The sequence below is a fragment of the Stenella coeruleoalba genome, assembly GCF_951394435.1.
Source record: "Stenella coeruleoalba genome assembly, chromosome: X".
In the NCBI taxonomy this organism is placed as follows: domain Eukaryota; kingdom Metazoa; phylum Chordata; class Mammalia; order Artiodactyla; family Delphinidae; genus Stenella; species Stenella coeruleoalba.
The window spans coordinates 119078489-119095512 of record NC_137152.1 but is presented as its reverse complement, the minus strand read 5'-3'; the positions used below and the strand labels follow the sequence as shown (position 1 = coordinate 119095512).

At 47.3% G+C, this 17024-nt stretch overlaps 1 protein-coding gene across 5 annotated transcripts in view; it reads right to left on the bottom strand.

Annotated features, from left to right (window-relative positions):
• The window catches only part of AFF2 (ALF transcription elongation factor 2), a 492108-nt gene that overhangs the window by 34749 nt on the left and 440335 nt on the right, over nucleotides 1-17024 (bottom strand). For all 5 annotated transcript variants that reach the window (XM_079909775.1, XM_079909777.1, XM_079909776.1 and 2 more), the window contains 3 exons: nucleotides 6192-6351; nucleotides 3388-4386; nucleotides 1864-1985 (listed from right to left, as the gene is read on the bottom strand). In XM_079909775.1, coding sequence (XP_079765901.1) covers nucleotides 1864-1985; nucleotides 3388-4386; nucleotides 6192-6351 — 1281 coding nt within the window. The remainder of the gene's footprint in view (nucleotides 1-1863; nucleotides 1986-3387; nucleotides 4387-6191; nucleotides 6352-17024) is intronic.

Here is a 17024-nt window from a genome sequence, read left to right as displayed (position 1 = left end):
GGTTTAGAATATTCATTGAGAAAAGTGAATGTTATCTTATAGAAATTTCCAAGGATTTAGTCTGAAGGGTCAACAAAGCACAAAGGAGCAGACAAAGCTTGAGGAGAGGGCTTCCAGGAGAAGCCCTCCGAGAGGTCTGTCCTGCTCCTTCTCCCTCAACTCCCGAGATTTTCCCGGAGACACGGATTTGCCGGACAAGTGTTAAGAACCCGATCCAGGCCCTTCCTGAATGATAAATGCTACTAGGTAAACACTGCTCTCCGAACTACTACAAAAGCAGAAAGATGGTAAGGACCGTGAGGTAAAACACCATTTTATGAGAACGAATTCGAATTATTAGACATCGATTTAATATTTGATCATCTCTCTTCCATGAAATGGGGACCAGTGACAGATCACTGGGTCGCTGAAGGAGGCTCGCAACGGGGACTGATGGTGTGGCAATGCCCCACAGTTCCCTGGCTCTTCCTTGTGCCCTCAGGTGGCCCGGCCCGAATAGATTGAATCTGGGAACTGGGGCAGTACCGCCACTACAGGGACACCACTTTGGCCCTTCCTCCTTGGAAAGGAGGAGGGCCCTGGAATGACAGTGTTTGACCACTGGGAAAGAAGTCTGTTTCCCCACATTCCTGGCCCACCCTGGGGTAAAAAGGGCTGGTTTGCTCCACTGGAAGAGTTACTAATTCTGAGAACTCCAAGTATGTGAAGGGATATTTCCGATCAAATTATGCCGGGGAACACAGATGCCTGTCACAAAGAGCTTCGGGTCCACAGGGAGACGGGCAGCCTAGGGCCAAATCTCCTTATTATACTGAGCGGATCTAGCGGTCATTGGTCTTTTCCCACCTTTCGTCTCTAAACAACAAGGATCCAAACAAGTGTCAGCTGATAACTTATCTCCGACATCTTATCTGTGAAATCAATTGTGAGCAGCAGTTACGGCCATATTGCCTCTGTGCTCTGGGCTGCTAACAGGCTCCCAAACTGGTCTTTGATGGAAGTAATCTCTAATTTTGAATGAATTTATGGCAATAATTATCCAGACGGAATGGTTCCAGTAGCTGACACGATTGTTGGGGAAATGATAGGTGTAAGACAGAAGGACTCCATCACAGTGTTTGGTAGGGAAGGCTGGGGTCGTGTGAGTGAGGACGGTACAAGGAGGGCTCCTGCCTGACTCTGGTACCTTCTGCAAAGAGGGAGATGGGAGAAGAGGTACCAGCCGATCGGCATTAACGCGTCCATCCCTAGCCGGCTTTTCCCAGCACAGAGCTGCCTGGGGCTGGGGGGCACTCCCAGACAGCTCATCTCTCTGGCCTCCCCTGGGCCTCTGAGGAGTTCAGCATGGAGCTGCTAGCCCTCAAGCTTCATATTAGCGTTGAGAAATGACACCAAAGAGGAAGCGGCTGCTGAGTCATCCTGTTGAGGCCAAGGGGTTGCTTTCCAGGGAAATCTTTTTATTTATCACCATCAGAGCTGGAAGTTGCCCAGAAGGAGGTGATTTGGCTCAAGGGATAGGCGTCTCTTGATGCCCCTTTTAAACTCATTTACTTCCTCTTACCCTTCACTCAGCGCTAAAAGTTCACTTTCGCCGATTTTTGGTCATCAGTCTGAGTTGGAACAAAGAAATGTTGCTAAAAAGCTCAAGGAGTCACCCCAAATCTGGCGGCCTGAGCGCCACCCTTTATCCCACCCTTGTTAGACTGGTGGTCAGAGACTGCTGTCAGGACAGGACTCAGAGACTCCTGTTTCTTACCTAACATTCCTCTGGGACAGGACCCCCTGCCCCCGGGCCAAGGGTTCATTTGGGATTTCTTAAGAGTCTGAACAAGCAAAGTATCATACAGCCCAGGGCAAACTCACTCCTTAGTGCTGGGAGGTTTCTGGGGGGGAGCTGGTGAGATGCAAGGTGGTAGCAGGCAGATGGTGGCCGCCTCCTCCTGGCGTTGCTTCTTCTCAGGGATTTTCTCCGCAACTTCTGTTGGCTTTAACAGGAAGAAAAAATACACACAGTTTGAAATCCATGGCACACGCAGACATTTAAAAACAACGAGCAAGGGAGACAGCTGGCTTCTACTTTAAGTCCTAGACTAGGTAGGGGAGTTAAAAGTGCACCTTTGATCAGACAGAAAAGCGATCAGTCTTGCCTCGCCTACTCCAACCAAGAAGCTGGCATCTGAGAGGGTGAAGCTGTGATGTGAGCCTCTGATCGGGTGGCACAGGGATATCATACCGAAAGTGAAGAGAATCTATAGTTTTCAGACACTTCTTCCAGCAACAACGCCTCCACAAATGAGTAGTTTAGAAACTAACACTGCAATTCTAACACGGCATAAATCCCGTCCAAGCACCCTGGGGGGTTAGGGTAACATATAAAGGTCACTTCTACAACCAAAAATATGCAAGGAAGTTAACCATATGCAAGGCACACCTTTGGACCTTCAGGTACTGGTTCTGAAGGTCCACTTTTACTGCTGGTTGTGCTGCTGTCATCACTAAGAGCAGGGAAACAGTCCCTTGTCCTATCAGACTCTTTGGTCCTCCTTTGGACCAGACTTTGGTCCCTAGTTTGGAATACTCTCATTGAATAAGTCGGTGCACAGCTCAGAGATAACACCGTCTGTGAATCTCTAAAGCTGGATGATGACTTAAACCACCCTTGCAGGATTCCCCATGGCAGTCATTCAAAATAATATTACTCAAATATCACCATGAGATGATGTTACACTAAAAGACTACTGTGAGATCCAGAGATGCAACACAACGAACTTCCTGGACACAAACTCACTTCCCCAGATGGACGTGAAATGGAAGAGGCCATGCTGGGTTTCACCTTATGATTATATCTGTAGCCCTGGAATCCAACCCTAATGTCTTGCAGGTGAGGTTTTTACGAGTCAAGCCGACCACACAGGTCAGGGGGCCAAGCAGGCTGGCCAGAACGTGTGTCTAGTAGGAGCCAGGATAATCAACATATAACTGGGTTGCAGGGATGCTGATGTTTGGATGGAGAAATGAACAAGGCCTAGAGGATGCATGTTGACCTTAGGAATCCCTGGTGCCCTGCTGCTGCTGGTGCGGTGGGGGACTACGGAATAATGACCCAGGAATCTGGCTGCCTGGGGAAGGAGCCTCTTCATATTCTCCATCACTACACATCACGTGCCATATTGGACGCTCTTGACGTTGGTTGGCAAACCTCGATTAGCCCTAACACTTCCTCCCTGGTCATGTCAAATACTGCATTCCCCACGGAAAGCATCTTTGCCTTCCCCAAAGACTGCAATCCACTGTCACCAGCCTGCTGGAAAAGGAGACTCAAGACCAAAGTAGCTCCAGGACAGCCGCGGCTCCCGATCGCGTGGCAGGCCACACCCGACGGCTTACCTTGTGCTTACGCTTGCCCTTGGGGGCCGCTTTATCCGCAGCAGTGGCGGCAGCTGCCTGCCGCCTGGGCTTTGAGGCTGTCTCCTTGTGGTCCGGCTTGGCCGGCGCCGCCTGCAGTGAGTTGTGGCCAGGCACTCGAGACAGTAGGTCGAGGTCAATCTTCACCCAGAGATTTTTCAGATTCTCGTGATCTCGGAGAGGAGACAGAGGCTCGGTCTGCATGACAGGGATGGGTGAAAAAGTAGGCTCGTCACTGGGGACGGGCGGGTTGCTGCTGCTGAAGGTGCTGAGGGTCAGGCTGGGCCCGCAGGTGTCCTTGGACTTGGCAGTGTTGCCCCCAGGAGCCATGCAAGGAGGCAGGACTTTGATCTGCAGGGTCTCTTCCTGATCTGTGTTGGAATCAGACGTAGACGAGTCGGTTTCAATGAATTCCCGGGACTTCGGCACGATCTTGCCGGGCCCTCGGTACTTCTTCTTCTCGGCGGCCAAGGGGATGCTGGGCCTCGGTTCCTTCCTAGGGACCGGCTTGTGGGCGGCGGCTTTGTTGCGGCCTCTCGGGGGCTCAGGAAGCTCCATGCTTTCCTTTTCTTTGGGAGTGCTGCTGGAGATATTTGGTTTGGGCCAGGTGAATTCCTCAATGCTGGGGTTCTTCTCCACCCTCTTGGGCTGTTTTTTGCCAATTGTCCTTTGAGATGCTGTCTCGAGAGTTGTCGACAATTTATGCTTCAGAGCCTTTGTTTCTGGGATTTTGGGGGTGGGCCGTGGACGGGCTTTCTCCCTGATAAGACTGAGGAGAGGCCTCTCTTTGGGTTCAGCCAGGACCTGGCTGGGGTTTGGCTTCACCTTGACCTGGACTTCCATTGGCTGTATGATTGGAGGAGGTACAGAGATCGTCTCCATGGGTGTTTCATTTTGGCCGCAAATAAACGACTTGTTCTGAGATGTCACTTTGTTAAGCCATTTGTCCAGCTGCCACTTGTTGGTGGAGGGCGGCTCAGGCTGCAGATTGAGAAACAGTGGCAAGAATGAATTTCACCTTTGGAAGGAAGTCAGGAGGACCCTCAGTGCACTGACTGTTGCGTGATAAAAGCTTGGGCTGTTAAGTGACCATTCACACATTTAGAAACATACACGGACTTCACATTCATCACGTTCCCTAGATGGCTCCAATCTACTTATTTAAACTAAGTTCCACTGCTCTTCTGAAACTATCCCCTACTTTGGCCAGCAAGGAAGGAATTATTCACAGAGAGTTTTTCCAGAGAGTGGGCAGGGAGGCCTGGGAGGGAATCTGGTTCCCAAAGTCCTTTGGCGGGACTCATTACTCAACTTCTTACCAGGAGGCCGAGGTAGTGATCTCTGGTCCTGAAAAGAAATGTAAGCGTGCCTCAAGTGTAATTCTAAAGGAAAGGCTTTCTCTCTGCCAGACTGCCAGGGCCTCCTATACGATGCAGTAATTCACTGCAAAAAGAAGAGGCCTTCTGTATTTTCACTGAAGGATGAAAAGATTTGACTTCCAAAAAAACACTGCACTTTCCTCGGTGTATAGGCAATAACCAATTTACGGGGACATGCATGCAGACATTAGCGTCCGCCGTTAAGCCATGGAAATGAGGCGTCAGTTCGGGTGCTTGATTCCCAAGTCTGAATTCTGCCTGCTGAACTAAAAGAGCCATCATTTTTATTAGAACTCCTCTTTTTTGAAAGGCATCAGCTGAGGCTTATGGCGCCAGCCAATAGAGGGTGACAGAATTCAAAAGACTCTGAGTAGCCGTGATTCCAACCCGCACAGAGCAACGGCAGGTAAGTGTCAAGGCAATCGGAGCGGCTGCTACTGTCGGCAGCAGAGCGCGAGGTTAAGGGCCCCAGCTCTGGTAGCACACAGACCCTGGTTTCAGTCCTGCCCGTGAGATCTTGGGAAAGTTCTTTCTTACCCTCTCAGAACCTTATTCTCTCATCTGTAAAATGGGATAATAACAGCAAGGACCCCATAGAGCTGTTATGAGGATGAAAGGAGAGAATCCGAGTCACGAGCTTCTCACGGTGCCCGGCGTGTGATCTACATTCAAGAAGTGTGAGCTATTATGATTAGCGGTAATGTTACTATGACATCTTCTTCTGTTACTCTTTTCTGATTATTGACAAACAAGCGTGTCCAGAGCCATGGAGGGATCTGTTTGCTGTACGAGGTGCAGGCTCAGGGGAACTGAGAGGCTGGTACTCAGAGAGGATGAGAGGGGAAGGACAGGGTTTTTAACTCCAAATTATAATTCTGGTATTTTGTGGGGCTGTGTGAAATGTTTTCATGAATTACCATCGAGTACACTTGAAGAATGTTAATTGAAATTAAAAAAGAAATACCTGTGACCTTTCAACCATCACGCTTCTTGGGTCTTACTTGCCGAGGGACTTTCATCACTTCAACCTAGAGGAAGGGGTGGCGTCCCCAGAGCTAGAAGTGGGTCTGGACTGGCTTTGCTGATTCTCTGGAAGGTGAAGTTGCGAGCCCAGTGATCACTAGGCCAGTGTAATAGTAACGGGGAGGCTCAGGGCTCAGAGTGGCTGAGTGAGTCACACAGCGAATCAGTCACACGGCAAAGAAATGTCTGTTAGGGACCACGCGAGTACACGTGTTAGAAGAACAAAATGCTATCGAACACCTGAGTACTTTTCTGACGTGTATACTGTGCTGAAGCCCTCATCGCGCTGGAATACTGTGATTGTTGTATTGTTGTGTGTGTGCGGGTCGGAGGTGCTGCCTCGGGGCAGGTAAGCTGTGGCTGGGGCCCCGGCCCGTCACCCACCTCTGGCGTGGCCACGCGCGGCGCCTCATTGGCTTCGCTGTCAGTGGTGCTGCTTTCAGTGTCTGAGTCTGACTCTGAGCTGCTCTCAGAGTCACTGGAGCTGCCGGATCCCCCGCTGGCTGGCGCTGCAGGTGTGGGCTGAGGCGTGGCCAAGAGCGGGCTGAAAGGAAAACGACACCACTTGGTCTCAGACCAGCTGGAAAAGAGCCCAGGTCAGCATAAAGGCTGATGATTTGTGAGGGGCAGCTGAGTGGAGCTTGCCATCCCATTTCACGGGAGGCCCCGGGAGTGACCCGCAGGTCTGTCAAGGGGCTCTGATCTTAGCTATATGCACAGTACTGTCCTCTCGGCAAGAAGGGGCGAGTTGAATCCTTGCTTTCATCATGGGAGACTGAGGTTCAGAGAAGTGGGAGGGCTTGCCTCAGCCACGTAGCTATCAGTAGATACAGAAGTGGGACTGGGACCGTGGCCTCTCAGGTCCCTCAGGGGGCAGGGCTGTGTAAAGATATTCGCGGCCAGGTGTCCAGCGCCCGGCCCCAAGGTGAGCAGAGCTGACCACGTGAATTAGGGGATGATAGGACGCACTTCTCGGCCTCCTCCAGCAGAATTTCTGTAAACGCTTCTTAGAACCCTTACCAGGAGGTATGATCATAAAGGACCAACCGTCTCTAATGACTGATTTTAAATCTGTAAAGCAAGGCACTGGGAAACGGACACCACTTGCCGCTGTCTTTATTGACAGTCCATACTCTTCCTTACTAATCGTTTGCCCTCTGTGCCCCGTGACGAATCAACCTCAGCTGCCTCTTGGCACTCTGGGGTATGTCATAGCCTTTCTGTCCTTTTGCTCATCATCTCTTTGGACTAGTTTTGTTCCGCTTTCACTCCAAAATGGGGCTCTAAATTCGAGGGGGGCGGGGAGGGGTCTTGTCCGTCTCTGTCTCATCAGCCCAGGCCCCTCTTTGGAGAGAAGTTTAATCACGGACAGGGATGGGCTGGGGGCCAGAGCATATTCGCTGCTGGGCTGGGCTGGTCCTCCTATCCGCCTGGCTGGCCGTCCAAACCTCACTGCCTCTCAGACTCCCAGCTCCTTGCCCAGCTCTCCCTGGAAAACCCAGTCCTGGCCCTGGAGGGCACCTGGTCCTGTGGCTCCACCTTCAAACTGGATAGAGAGGGACTCTAAGGCCCCCCTCTGCCAGAGACCATTATTCCTCGCCTGCCCCAACCCCGCACCCTCACTGGAGCCTAGCTCTCAACATTACAGCTCTTGCCCGCTGAGCCGGAGCCATGCTCGGCTGCTGCCTGGGAAGGCCTAGGATCCCCAACCAGCATGGGTGTCTCATCCGTCACCATCCGATGCGTACAGCCTTTGCATTACGTGTGCCTCGCGTCCCTGAAGACGGCCCCTTTAATCTCCCAGGTAGCTCTTTTCTTTCATATAGCCGAAGCTCATTTAAAAATGCTATCTGCTAAGTAAATGCTATCTGCAAGTTCATTCGTCTGCCAAATACACCAAGAGATTAGGGGAAGCAGAAGAAATAGGGGACTCTATCCCCTGGGAAAGTGTGTGTGTGTGTGTGTGTGTGTGTGTGTGTGAGAGAGAGAGAGAGAGTGAGAGTGAGAGAGTGAGAGAGAGAGAGAGAGAGAGAGAGAGAGAGAGAGAGAGAGAGAGAGAGAGAGAGACAGTGGAGCCAGGGATCTACATACGCTCAGTGCGCTTCGTTCCCTGCATTCCTTTTTAGTATTTATGCATAAAGTACCCTTGCATATTTATGCAAAGTACCCTCTAAATCTAATCAATTGTTTTTGTCTTTCGTTACTAAATAAAGACTGAGGGAAAAGCTTTAAGTGCAACTAATCCAGAGGCTGTGCCTGCCTGGCCTCAATTCCCCCCAAGTAAAGTTTCAGACACAGCACAGAGCAGCAGCAATACTCAGACTAGTGCCTGGTGGATTGAGAGACTTAAGATCTAGCTTGTACTCCCATGGTTATGACTTTCACGTGAAAAGGCTGTTTCCTACTTCTCTTTCCTATCTATACATTAATTTATGGTTTGTGTGTGTGCGTGTGTCTGTATACAGGTGTCCCTTATCCAAAGCCTTTGGAAGGGAGATGGATTTTGATATTCACATTTTTTTTAATTAAAAAAGCAATATGGTAGCTATACCACATCTATAATACTCCCCAGTGGGATCTGGGAAGCACCCTTTAATAAAACTCATTCATACTACTGCAGTTAACAGTCACAATGAGAAAAATAAAGACTTGAAATTATTACGTGCACATCAGTTTAGGTCAGGTTTTGTCATCAAATGAGTCTGTCTGAAAATAACAGTTCTCAAAACTTTTTGAATTTCAGAATTGTGATTAAGAGATTGTAGATGTGGACAGAAACCACATATGAAAAATTGACCGTAAATATATGTATAGACGCAGATGCGAAATAAAGATGATTTGAAACCTAAGAGTGGCCTTGACTGAGATCCAGTGAAATGAGAACTGAAATTATTTTCCCTAAGTCTTCCTACAGCTAAACCTATTGCTGTGTTCTAGGGAAGGATCTCACGGCCAGTCAACGTTGACAGTGACCACTTAGGGGAAACAAGTATAGAAAGAACAGGGAGAGGTACGTCAGCTTTTCACGCTCACACTGATGGACAGAAATACTTGGGGATGAGCGGGACGGTGGACTTGAATTCAAAGAGGGCCCCGTGAGAACTCAGAAGGGGGGTGAAGGACTTCAACATCTTTATGAGAAAGAATTGCTTTCTCAGAGCAGTTGCACAGTTGGAAACAGGGAAGAGCCAGCACTGGTGGGAGGGAAACCCGTTAGCTGTTCAGCTACTTAAATTCCCACTTCTGCTACATTTATTTTCATATGTCGCTAGTTTATTTTTCAAATGTATATTAAAGTGGCTATGAGGGACGCTAGCCCACGTAATGCTCGATTCCGCCTAGGAGATGAAGGACGGATGTGTAATTTCCACATTCGTCATTCCCCAACTGCATTAGACTTATTTCCCATGCACCATTTGCTTTCATATTTTAATAAATTGCTTTTAAAAAGAATGCTAGTGGTTACAACAGAGATAATAGGTGATACTAAAAACCATTAACATTTAATATATGAAACCACCTACTCCATAGTCTGTAAATATGAAAAGTGTACTCTGTGATTTCACCCCGAATGTAATAAAACTTCTCAAAGGACCTACGTTTGTGAACAACTTCAAAGTGAACTGCTCAACCTTTTCAAAGATCAGATTTTGCCACTGTGCTCATCGGGTGAGCAGTCTGTACTGAGCGGAGCGAAGCCTCATTTTAATCCTAATCCCATTTGGTAGGTCTTCACGGTCACGGGCCAGACTGAGGGCAAAGAAGCTGCCTTAGCAAGTCAATGACCCTCGTGGGGAAATCCAGGACTAGAGAAGGGGATCAAAGAGCAGGCCAGTGGGAGAGAAGTTTGGGAGGTCTTTAAGATGCCTTCTGCAGACAGCATTGGCCCTAGTGTGGAAGCTTGAGAGTACTAGGGGGAAAAGATGGGATTTTTTCGCGTGTTTTTTTTTTATGGTAAAATTTAAGTTCTTAAATATTCCACTGCCATATACATAAACCAAAATTAAAATTAATTGCTTAATTATATTTACATAATATGCACCAAAGTATTATTATGATGGTTTTGACTGTCAAACGTTTCTATATTTAATTTCAAATATTCCCATTTTTGAAAGACGTTTTCTACCTGTGACATAATGATGTGATTCCTCACAGTTTGTGGAGTTCCCTCCGCATATAAATTCTGCAGTTGTCTTCTTGCTTGGTTAAGGTTGCATAAACGCCAGTGCTTTTAGCTGGGACAGAGATTGGATCCTTGTTGGAAGTACAGGTCAGTTCCACGGAATCCTATTTCTGTCTCTGATTCTATTACTTCAAGAATGGGAGTAATCGCGTAAAAGATGGGTTTTAAGAGGTAGTTCAGGCACCTTAATCTCTAGACATGACAGTCTCTCTACGCTTACACCGACCAGGCCTCTTGTGCAGTCAAGGGCTCAATATGTATGTGACACCATTAGATAGACAGTCCGGAAGCCACATGAAAGAACTGGGACTACTTCGCCTAGAGGAGACTCTGGGGCAGGGAGGGGGGCGGTTCATGTGATGACAGCTTCAAAAACCGGAAGCTCTGTCCTATGGGCAAGGGAGTGGGCTACTTCTGAGAGTCTTCCAAGGTAAAACTAGGACCAAGGAATTAGAGATCTAGCCAGGAAAGATCTCACTTCAACATCAGAAAAGACTTAAAAATCTACAGCTGGCCGCACAAAGAAGCCACTGCTTTGTGGGCCAGGGAGCTTGATACCCTTAGGTGACCAGATAGCCGGCAATAAGGATTCCTATTATCGATCCACAGAGGAGTTGGATGATCTTTAAGGTGTCTTCCAGCTCAAAGACTATGATCCTCATGAAATGAAAGTGCACACGGGATTTTAAGGGAGATGGTTTGGACCTTAGAGAAAATGTGTGAGGAGACCTCTGCCCAATCCAATCTGCTCCTTAAGGCAGGTCTGAAATGACCTACTCTCGGCGGCACAGTCACAGAGCTCTTGTATGAACCTCAGAGGATTACAGCTGCCTTTCTGTACGGCTACTTCATAAATCAGAGTTTTCGCTAATTCAGATTAACGGTCTCCGGAAAACCAAACATCTGCATCAGTGCTATCTGACTCGAATCCTAATTTAACTGTAAATTCCTCTCTCAGGAGATAAACAGGGATGATGAATTGGCCATTCTGCTCAATCAAGCTGTGTGGGCATCAGAAAGGAAAGGTTCCAGAAGGGGTAATGACTTTGTAGTGGGAAACATCTATGGGCAGGCTTCGACAAGCAAGTCCACAGGGTATTCATCTCGGCAGCATACTTCACAAGGCCCAGACCTTGCCAAAGAGACGTAGCATGAGATGTTTGATGGGGGAGTCTATCAAGGATGTTGTTAAACCCTCGTCTTCAGTTGAGACTTGTACGAATTTCATCAACATGACCCTTTTCCGGTTTTATAGAGATCAAATGTCTGTCTACCAGATAATTTGAAATGCTTCTATACTTGATTCCATCATCAAGTTGTAAAGGGATGGCCCTGGGGCAAAGGAATCAACATTTATAGCTGATTCTTCCTCTCTTCCTCCTTTTCCTCTCTGAACTCTGGGTTCCAAAACTGGAACAATCTATGTGCCTCACGTAGAGGCAGACACTCTGAACCCTGAGCCTTTCCAGCCCGGGGATGGGAGGAATCCATTTTGGTCTGAGTCAGTAGTTTTGAAATCTACCCCAACCCTCCCCCAGAAAATCCATTTAGCCCAAGTGGCCAAAAGAAAGTGCAGGCAGAAGCATAATACGTAAGACAGATAAAAACACGGTTGCTCTGGTGGAAACAAGGGATTGGGCAGAATGTAGGGGAGGAAGTCCCCAGCAGCTCTTCCTCCGCCCTGGGATGGCCCCTGAGCACAGTTCGAAAACCAAAGACCGCATATCCCAATATGATCACAAGCAACTCAGAATCAAGTACGTTCTGTGTTAATGCACTGGTGCCACTGACAAGCAGATAGTGAATAGCCATCCGCTTGTAATTCGGGCTACACCCTGGCATGGCTCCGAGGAGATAATCTTTGTCTAATGTGTGTGTACACTGGGATTCTGTCCTTTTGTCTGATTCTGGTGTTTGAAATGGAGTCTGCTCAATTTATTTGCAAAGCATAAGAAGGAGATGCACACCTATCCACTCACATTCATTTTCACGGGCAAGTTACCGTATATGACATAGTTTAATGGGCAAGTTACCGTATATGACATAGTTTAATGGGCAATTACCGTATATGACATAGTTTAAAGCCCTGACTGACTGAAGAGATATGTGGTTGGTGAAATAATGACTCCCCCAAAGATGTCCAAATAGTAATCCCTGGAACCTGTGAACATGGTATCTCATGTGGAAAAACGGGGTTGGCAGATATGAATAAATTCAGGATCTTGAGATGGGGAGATGGTTCTGGATCATCTAGGTGGCCCCAGTGTCATCCCAGGCTCTCTGGGAGCCAGAGCTTGGTGTCAGGGAGGCTCTAGTAGATTACTGCCACAGCAATGGGCAATCGAAGAGGTTGTATCTTCCCAAGAAGCTGCAAGTTGACCATTTGGAACTTTCATGAAAACTCGAAATGAACGGCTCCTCACATCTTTAGATCACCAGCAGTTAGTTCTATTTATCCTAACTTACGTGGCATCTTACTTCTTTTCTGAGGCCATAATGTTGAGTGACTTTGGCAATGGCTTGGCTACCCTTTTGGTGGAATGACCAGACCCAGGCCCTTGTCACCTTTTCCTGCCTGTGCCCATTCTCCCATTTTCAGTCTATTTCACATACCGAAACAGCTACATTTCCCCTACTGATTTTAAAGAGGTCGTTTTAGTAAAGTGAGAGGAGCATGCTTGGCTACTTTATTTTTGTGTGACCTTAGGCTAAGCACTTAATGGAAGGTTTTCAGTTTCCTCATCTGTAAAATGGGGTAATACATCACATAGGCTTTAAGAGGACTGAGTCAAGAAATAGAGGTGAGAGAACTCTGTTAACCAGTACTTCTCAACTTTAATGTGCTTACGAATCACCTGGAGATCTTTGGAACATGCAGATTCTAATTAGGTAGGCCTGGAATGGGTCCTGAGTTCTGCACTCCCAGGCGCTACAGATGCTCCTGGTCAGTGAACCACACTGAGAGGACCAAGGCTACAGAGGCTATTCAGATACAGACTGCTGGGAAAAAAGTAATAAGTTGGTGAACTGGAAACTAATGCCTAAAACACAGTTTTGAGATCAACTGTGGATTTTACTTTTCCATAATTATTCTGTATTCCTTTAGCAACAAAGAAAGTTGACTGCCTTATGTCATTTTGAATCTAACCTGGTCAAGTTGAAGCTTTCTTTGGGCAATTATTCCTGAAGAGGTTTTATCCGATTCCTTCTGATAAGAACCAGCTTCAGCTTACAAGTTTCCTGAGGCTACCTGCCTGCACTGGGAGTTGACTAAACGCGTAATTCTTTCCTCCAAATGTGCCCCATGCACCACTACGAGGGTCTGAGGGAGCGTGCCACCATCACCGCCAAGGGTCAGGGTGCTATTAGACTGTACCCATGGTCATGGCTGGGAGCCTGAGCGTGATTCGTAATGGCTAACTAGAGATGGAGCATGTGAGGTGCGCCAGGAACCAGGTTCAGCACCTTCCCTGAATCTTCTCTTTGAATCCTCACAAGAGTCGCGTAAGGCAGGCACTCTTACTACTCCCATTCTACAGCTGAGAATACCGAGACTTAGCACCGAACAATATCAAGTTGAAAACTAGTTTTAAGGATACTACGGGGCAAACTTCAACATGCAGTTTCAAAGGAATGGAAAAAACCAAGGCATCTGGATCCCGCCTCACTGCAGTATGAAGTGAGGTGGAGCTACGGAGAGTGTCAGCGCGTTGCCAGCAAGCCTGGTCAATGGTGGCTAATGGGCCATTTATGTCTTGAGAACATCACAATTTGCATTAGGGAGAATAAACCGGTATTCAATTTTTTTTCTGGAAATAATTAAAAGCCACAGTGACTTTTCTGCTATCGGTCAGAACTGTTTCAACAAACAGGTGAAAAAAACTGTATATAGCCAAGCATTTTTGTCCGTTTTGCCTTTAAAGTCTACTTTTTAAAATGGGGGCAAGGGAGAGAATGAAGGTAAGCAAGTGGACAGAACTCCGACTCCCGTGACCCCGTCTCCAGCAAAGCAGGGAATGAACGGTTGGCAGCTCACGTTCGTAAGGAACCCAGAGAGGGCCGGATGTCAGGAACCCATAACAAGGTCGAAGCGCTCCCATAAAGAATTCTATCAGTCACCAATCCCAGGGGGAGCAGTGGATGACTCTGACTGGGTGACTTAAACCCAGACGCTGCTCCCCTGCAGGAATCTTGCCATTGTGTCTATAGGACTGGCCTGGAGATGGAGCCCAACTCCCCGTCAGGAGAGCCCCAGCCATGGGCAGCCTGAGTTCCCCAGGAGAGTACAGAACGGGCTGCTGATAGGCTCAGAGCCGTCGGCACGAGCCTCTGCCTTTTCCCGTGCTGAGGACTTCTTTCTGTCACCCATCATGCTCAGAGCTGCCTCTCGACTGGAAAAGTGGGCATCCCTCTTCCAATCTCTCCCTAGACTACGTTTCTTCTTTGCTGTCTCCCAACGCCAATCTCCTTATCAGTAATGTCTGCTCCCCCTCATGTCTGATCTGTTACCTGATGTATCAGAGACACTTGATTTGGAGGGCGAGCTTCTAAGGCCAGAGGCTTTATCAACCACACACACACTCTGTACAATGTTTGGTGCGCTTAAGACACCCTAGAGTAAAGCCATATAGAGGTCTTCTCTGTAAGATCTCTAAGGAGAATTGTCCCCGGGCGCACCCACTGCCTATGGTTCCAACAGGAGATCGTCATCATTGGAGCAACAAGACCAAATACTTTTCAAGTGCAGAGCACTTGATAATGTTCCAGTATTTTCACTCCCATGACCTCACGTGATTGCTACAAGAACACTGGGCGGGGGAGAGATGGAACGGCTATCCTCCCACTTTACCCATGATGCTCCAGGACCTCTTAGCCATGACATGGGGCTGGGCTCTGAGGCAGAGTGAGTGGTGGTGGGTTTCACCAAGCTACTGGGACGCTTTCTTAAACTGCAAGTCCAGCTTGAGGAAAGGAAAAGAATCCAGGATCCACTACAAAATCCACCCTGTAATCATACCAAAAAGCAACAGGAACACAGAATTAATCCCAAATGTTTTCTTCAAGTGACCTAATGAGACGGATTGCAAGAATTCAGTGTTCAAAACACTGAAGGCAATCTGCCCCTTAGGCTAAGAAAAGCCTGTTGCATTTGACTCCTGAGAATGACAAAACTCACGGAGGCTAGAAGAAAAGATTTCCAGTTTACAGCTGATAACTCTTTCCACACAGAGAAGTAGTTTGTAAAGAGGAAATAGGGGAAATTTAAATGTCCTTTATGCTTCACATCATTGTGTTTCTTCAAATATTGTAGTTGTCTTTAAACAGGTAAGAAACATGGTACTGAATTCAAAAGCTACAGTAAGGGATACAATGAAAAGTACATCTTCTGCCCCTCTACTGTCACGTCACCCAATTTTCCAAAGTTTTCCACTGTTATCAGTTTCTTATGGTTCCTCCAATGGTACTTCATATATTTATGAATATTAATAGGTGTGCTTTTCAATGAAAAGCTTTTAAGTTATAAAAGTAATACCTACAAAATAAAATTCCTGTATATGGGATGACAGGGTATCCAATGGATGGCATTCCAAGTCATATACACAATTTCTAAATTAAAACCTATATAGTTTCCTTACTGAATGTGCCTTCATAATTATGCCTGAAATATAAATAAAAGCATTCGAATACCTAAGCGAATGGCAAAAATTGCACCTTGCAAGACTGCAGTGTCTGACCCTAACACGAGCAAGAGGCAGTAACGTTAACACAGAGCCGTGAGGGGCGGAAGCTGCCCAGACAGCCCTTCTGGGCGAGACCAGGCCGCAGATTCCCCATCAAGAAACAGTGGCTGACTGTCCTCCACTGTGACACTTCTTAAAGCCGTGGTCAACACAGGATGGTTTCACTTCCTCACCACTACAGCCTTCTATAGGCCCAGTAATCAGGCTTTGTAACTCTTTGGCCTACTGAAACTGCTTTCTTTTTTTGTGTGTGGTGCGTGTGTGTGTGTGTGTGTGTGTCTTGCAAGCACTTTGTATAATGGGAAGTTTAATGTCAGGAGGTATGTGGTGCAATAGGAAAACCAAGAACAGAAGTCATCGTACATTCAGGCCTCCAGGAACTGGGGTTGTGTGCAAACCAGACCTGGGACCCACGGCAGCAGGACAGACCACTCTTGTGCTCCAGAAGTGTGACTCGGCTATTCTGCACGTGTTGGTGCCTGACATCACCAACACACTTATTCTTTCTATTATTTTTTCTCTACCTTATAGCTTCTCTTCCCTTATAGTACCTGCTTCCTTCTGACTTTGACCTCATACGGTCCCAACCCCAACTTATTCTTTTCCACCGTTAATCCTTTCTAATTCAGTTTTTTTTATTATGATTTATTTATTTTTCTTATTAGTCATCCATTTTATCCCCATCAGTGTACATATGTCAATCCCAATCTCCCAATTCATCACAGCACCACCGCCCCGCCGCTTTCCCCCCTTGGTGTCCATACGTTTGTGCTCTACATGTGTCTCAATTTCCGCCCTGCAAACCGGTTCACGTGTACCATTCCTCTAGGTTCCACATCTATGCGCTAATATACGGTCTTTGTTTTTCTCTCTCTGACTTCCTTCACTCTGTAGGACAGTCTCGAGATCCATCCACGTCTCTACAAATGACCCAATTTCGTGAAACTGCTTTCTTAATTACTACCAACAGGCCCTGTCCTGCCCACTCCCTGTTGCAAATCAGATTCAGTTCTCACTTTCCTCGGCCTCGCTCCGTATTAGATTAGAAGCCTTGAGTTATTTTGTACTTGGCCCCAGTGACCATATACGGCACGAGATCTCTTGGTGTCAGAATTTACCATGACTTCCTTGCGGAGAGATGCAGTTTTTATCTACAGGATGTTCAGAGATCTTTTTCCGTTACCCCTCTACTTTAGGGCCAGTCTTTATTTCCCTCTCTTCCCATGCCTTTGCTTACCCTGTTTTTTCGGTCTAGAATGACACTTTTTCCTTCTCTTCTGCTTCCTTAAATCT